The sequence below is a fragment of the Sinocyclocheilus anshuiensis genome, unplaced genomic scaffold, assembly GCF_001515605.1.
Source record: "Sinocyclocheilus anshuiensis isolate Anshui unplaced genomic scaffold, SAMN03320099.WGS_v1.1 scaffold747, whole genome shotgun sequence".
Lineage (NCBI taxonomy): Eukaryota > Metazoa > Chordata > Actinopteri > Cypriniformes > Cyprinidae > Sinocyclocheilus > Sinocyclocheilus anshuiensis.
The window spans coordinates 581701-587590 of record NW_015548225.1 but is presented as its reverse complement, the minus strand read 5'-3'; the positions used below and the strand labels follow the sequence as shown (position 1 = coordinate 587590).

The following is a 5890-nucleotide window of genomic DNA, read 5'->3' as shown; positions in this document are numbered from 1 at the left end:
ATTTTAGACTTTTGAATTCATTCGTTTATTACCAGATCGTGGCTGTATATACATTATATGCATTAACATTGCATTTAAAAGCAATTGCAAAAAGACCCACTAACTCCATGAAATGTTCTGCAGAGTAACTACGAACTTCCGTGAACTTGACCCAATTAACGTGTGACTTGAGAGGAACTCTCCAACAGTTATGTAATGATTCACAAACGCGACAGCTCTCACGCAGTGTATCAGATACTGTATGTAGCGTGTTATAAGCGTGTGGCATACAGCCATGTCAGTAAGCGCTCAGCTTCAGCTCAATATGTTGTCGTTTTTCTGGAGAAACGGAGTGGAGACGCCGGAGCCGCTTAAAGCAGATGTGACAGGTAAGGTTTCGGTTTCACTGAACATTTTTGTGCAAAGTAAGGAACACAGCTGTACTATCAAGACTCCTCAAGCAGATGGTAGCTTAGCTGCAAGAGCAATGTAAAACAGATGGGTTTGATTCCGAAATTTCAGTGTCTGTTTTTAGAAATGCACATTTATGAAAGAACTTCCACATCCACATAGTCTTTTTTCTACGGAAAAGGAATGCGAGTTGGTCTGACTCGTGAACGAGTCGTTCTTCTGAAGCGGATCTTTTCAATGAATCGTTTGAACTGGTTCACAAGACCTTTTGCACGACTCGATCCTGACCATGAATGACCAGTGAGTGAGCGTTTGGAGGGAATTGAGCGAGAAAAAAAAAGCAATAGCCTAGTCAAATAGATGAAATGTAAAAAATGTAAATATGAAATATTATTGCTTGTGTACATAGGAAACAGTTGTTAAAATATTTGCATTTTAATGAAATACGCAAAAACTTGTATGGTGACATATGTATGCAGATGTGCCTTTATAGCCTATGGCTTTATGTGAATGTTTTAAATTCAGAATAGCATACTGGGCATACTACTATTTCTGCCATATCTTTAGAGTGCCAGAGTCAGTTCTGGAAGTAAAAAACTCATTCATTTTCACTATAGGAGTATTGACTTTAAATTCTGACATATTAGCCTGTAAAGACAGATCTACCATGAGCTATGCCAGCAATGTCATGGTAAATATATGAATATTGAATATATATATAATATAATATAATGCCATGGTAAATAAATGAAGGTAAATATAAAACGAGTTACTTGTACTTATTATAAAACGTGAGATTTTTTTCTGTAAAATAATAGTAATAATAATAACAATAAAGCAATCAGAAGATTAGAAGATGCAATCAAACACTGCTGCATAGGCAAAGTTTGCTTGCAAAAAAGTTTAGGAAACTGATCCATTGGCATGGGCCACAAGAGCATTCTTTCAGGACTAAAGTTATTAGGTAAAATGTAGCCTACATAAACATTTTGAACTGTCAGTGGCCCTAGAGGGTTTGAGAGAGACCCTGTATGCCTATTTCACAATTTGGAAAAACAACAGAACTTATTGCATTGTGAACTGATCAGTCCATTATTTATCCTTCCAAATATTGTAATTTTGCACCTTATTGCCTCACTTTTTATAGATTTGCTAAAAGCCTCAATGTCAGCTTTACACATTAAATGGTCCGTTTTTTCTTTTAGGCTCCATCCCACCATGGCTTCAGGGGACACTCTTACGAAATGGTCCTGGTCTGTTCTCAGTTGGTAACACTTCTTACAAGCACTGGTTTGATGGAATGGCACTCATCCACAGTTTCACGTTTAAAGATGGTAAATTGGGTGAAAAAGAACCTTTTAAATGACATTTATGGAAAGTGCAGTACTAATCTGAACACTGTTGCAAAATCTGCAAAGTGCTTGTGCTATTTTACTACATCTAGGAATGTATAGAGTTTTGGATGCACCATAAACAATAAAACTTTTTTTTTTTCAGGGGACGTATTTTACAGAAGTAAATTCTTGAATAGTGAAACATACAAAAAGAACATAGCTGCCAATAGGATCATTGTGTCTGAATTTGGAACCATGGTTCATCCAGATCCCTGCAAGAATATATTCTCCAAGTAAACGGGCATTCCTTCTGAACCTTTTTAATTTTGTATTATGATTCCAATCAAAATGACCTGGTTAATTCCATTGTATTGTTTTGTAGGGCCTTCAGTTACTTCATGAATGCCATTCCAGATTTCACAGATAATAATCTCATTAACATCATAAGATATGGTGAAGATTATTACGCATCATCAGAAGTGAATTACATTAACCAAATTGACCCACTGACACTAGAAACATTAGGAAGAGTAAGTCCAGATCTGTTCATCCATTCATTTGTTTTGTCAACTGCATCTCAAGATGTTTTTGTCATGCCACTGCGGATAAATTGTTCTTTATTATCATTGCAGACTAACTACAGAAATCACATTGCCATTAACTTGGCAACCGCACACCCTCACTATGATGAAGAAGGGACCACGTACAACATGGGCACTGCCATCATGAACTTCGGCAGACCGAAATATGTTATTTTCAAGGTGCCAGCCAATGCCACAGGTAACAAGACAAATGTATACCATTGGTGACTATTGTGGCCCTTTGCTGTATGAATACAAAAAATATAGACATGATTAGAAATGGCATAAAAAATAGTCAGAGTTGTGAACTTCACAATCAAAAATGACAAATCAGCCACGATGAAGTAGTCTTTGATAATATCTAAATCTAAATATGTCCAAATGCAAAACTTAATAAAAGTAAGTAATTATATCTAAAAAATATTCTTATAGGCAACTTGAAGAATTCATAGCCCTGTATAATGAAATATTTGTTCTGATATTTGTATTATTTTATATAGAAATAAATGGTGAATAATTTAGAAATCCCCTCAAAATACAAATTATTAAAGAATACATATTACAGTAATAAATGTTTGTACATTCGTTTCATTAAAACAAAAAACGTCTTCTTATCTGAAGTCAGTTTTGACCCCCGAATGAGGAATAACTGAACTATAGATGGGCCGTATTTCAGAAGGAACAACTAAACAATGCATACGTTTCTTATTTCAGATAAAGAGAAGAAGAAGCCAGCCCTCAGGAAGGTGGAACTAATTTGCTCCATTCCTTTCCACTCCACCTTGTATCCGAGCTACTTCCACAGCTTCGGCATGACGGAGAACTACATTATCTTTGTAGAGCAGGCCTTCAAGCTGGATATCCTCAAACTGGCCACAGCTTACTTCAGAGATGTCAACTGGGGCAGTTGCCTGAAATTCGACAAAGATGACATTGTGAGCAAAATGTCTTCTCTTTTGTGTAAAACAGTACTCCATTCATTCATCAAAGTAGTCTAACAACTATTGGTTTTGATCACCACATAGACACTGATCCATCTGGTCAATAGGAAGACTGGGGAAACTGTGAGCACAAAGTACTACGCAGACGCATTTGTGGTCTTCCATCACATCAATGCTTATGAAGAAGATGACCATGTTGTCTTTGACTTGATCACATACCAGGACAGCAATCTGTACGATATGTTCTACATACACAACATGAAGCAAGATGTTGACAAATTTATAGAGACCAACAACGAATTCTCTCGACCAACATGTCAACGGTTTGTCCTTCCTCTCAACATAGACAAGGTAAAACAGGAAATATAAAGAGGAAAACTGCAAATGCATTATTCTGACAATAATTCAAATCATTATGGAATTTAATAGTTGATCAGGATATTATAGGCAAGACATAAATGCACAATTCTTGACCAGTTTTTAGATTTGCTTTGTGCGGTTAAATTGTAACAGGAGAACTCTTTCTGTAAATAATTATTAATTGTATCAAAACCACTGAATAGAGGCCAAATTCCATATCCAATTTACGCTTTACTTTACCATATCACTTTTCATAGAATAACAAACCTTTTCTCTCATGCTATCAGGAAGCTCCACCAGACACCAACCTGGTGAAGTTACAGGACACAACAGCCACAGCAGTGCTGAAGCAGGAAGGCTCCATCTACTGCACCCCTGACACTATTTTTGAGGGTGATTCCTATATTCAGAACTTTATAATTTTTTGTTAATTTCTTTCTAATTTTTACCATTGTTTCTTGTATAATTATAGGTTTAGAATTGCCAGGGATTAACTACAAATTCAACAGTAAGAAGTACAGGTACTTCTATGGCACCAGGGTGGATTGGTCACCATATCCAAGCAAGGTAAATATTTAGCATTTATTCAAACCAAATACCTTACTGTTGTTGGCACAATAAAATGCAATCATTTAGCAATATGACCTCTTGTTATATAGATTGCAAAAGTGGACATAGCTACCAGGATTCACCAAGTGTGGATCGAGGAGGAATGTTACCCATCTGAGCCAGTGTTTGTAGCATCTCCAGATGCTGTTGAAGAAGATGAGGGTGAGTATTTTATAGAAACATTTGACATTTTTGCTAAATATTGATAATGTTTCTGCATAATAAAAGATTTGAAAACAAATAACTAGTCTTTAAATGCAGCAATCACATAATTTCTTGCATGGCACAAGCTGATTCACTGCAAAAAAAAAGGCTTATCTTAGTATCTTTGTCTTGTTTCTAGTCAAAATATCTAAAAATTCTTAAATTAAGATGCATTTACTAGATAAGCAAAATGACATAATATATTTAGTCTTGTTTTGACATAAACAATTTAGTTTTTAAACTGGAAACGACTAAATATCTTATGTCGTTTTTAGATATTTTGACTAGAAACAAGACAAAAATACTAAGTAAGATAAGCCTTTTTTTTTGCAGTGTTGGCTTCTGCTTATTCTAGAGATTGCTTGCTCATTTAAGTAGTCTGGTTCAGTTATTTGCTGTAAGCTGGTTCTGCAACACTCTAACAGTTGCTTTGAGACCCTCCACCTCCCCTAGTTCCACCTAGTTCCCCTATTTCCACTGCTACAGGATTTATGTATCTTACATGCTCATAGCAGTGTGTCTGTGTATCTATTGGAAGTAGCAAGTCCATACAGCAGCGTGTTGCAGATCTAGACCAAATACAACTTATCCATGCTAAAACTATTAAGAAAGTAATCGTGATTTAACTCTGTTTAAATCAATTGCAAGTTGAGCCACCCATGCTTTTTGCTATTTGTGTGGCACATGGAGATGCTGCCTATGTAGAGTGAACCAAATTGGTCAGTTGTGATGTTCCATAATGATTAGGCAGCTTACTATTAAAGCAAATCTTTTGTAATCATGCTGTCTTGACAAAACATAAGTGCTTTTTCTTCATTTTCAGGTGTTATCCTGTCTTCTGTGGTTTCATTCAATCCCCAAAAGCCTCCTTTCCTGGTGATCCTGGATGCTAAGTCCTTTAAAGAGATAGCTCGCGCTACCATTGACACTGCTATTCATATGGACCTGCATGGGCTTTTCATCCATGATAAGTCTACCTAAAATGGACATTAAGAATAATACAACAACTCATTTTCAGGGAGTAGGATTTAAAAAAAATCTTATTTGTTTATTTTTTTTGTAAAGATATATATGTGAGAGAAATCAATATTTTTCTTCAAAATCCTATGCAAATATTATTGATCATTCTTTCATTCTTTCTAATTATTTGTTTACATTCTGTAAAAAAAGGCTATTGTTACATAGCAACATGATTATATAAAATTATCTCTTCTTGATTGTTTGTGACAATTGAGTAGGTCTTAAAGGGTTAGTTCACCCAAAAATGAAAATTAGTCCATGTTTTACTCACCTTCGAAGCATCTTAGGTGTATATGACTTTCTTCTTTCAGACGAATCCAGTCGGAGTTATATAAAAAATTGTCCTAGCTATTCTATCATTGCAGTCAGCGGGTATTTCAGTGCTTCAGTCCAAAAGAAGTGAAATAAAAAGCACCCATCCATAAAAAAAGTGTCTCACACGGCTCCGGGA

At 35.6% G+C, this 5890-nt stretch overlaps 1 protein-coding gene across 1 annotated transcript; it reads left to right on the top strand.

Moving 5' to 3' along the window:
* Positions 1-206: 206 nt before the first annotated feature.
* Positions 207-5435, top strand: bco1l (beta-carotene oxygenase 1, like). The gene is made up of 11 exons (XM_016441379.1): positions 207-368; positions 1596-1724; positions 1888-2017; positions 2107-2254; positions 2357-2504; positions 3020-3240; positions 3331-3597; positions 3894-3999; positions 4079-4173; positions 4266-4377; positions 5243-5435. The coding sequence occupies exons 1-11, from the start codon at positions 275-277 to the stop codon at positions 5398-5400; spliced, it is 1608 nt and encodes a 535-aa protein (XP_016296865.1). The 5' UTR covers positions 207-274; the 3' UTR covers positions 5401-5435.
* Positions 5436-5890: the final 455 nt, after the last annotated feature.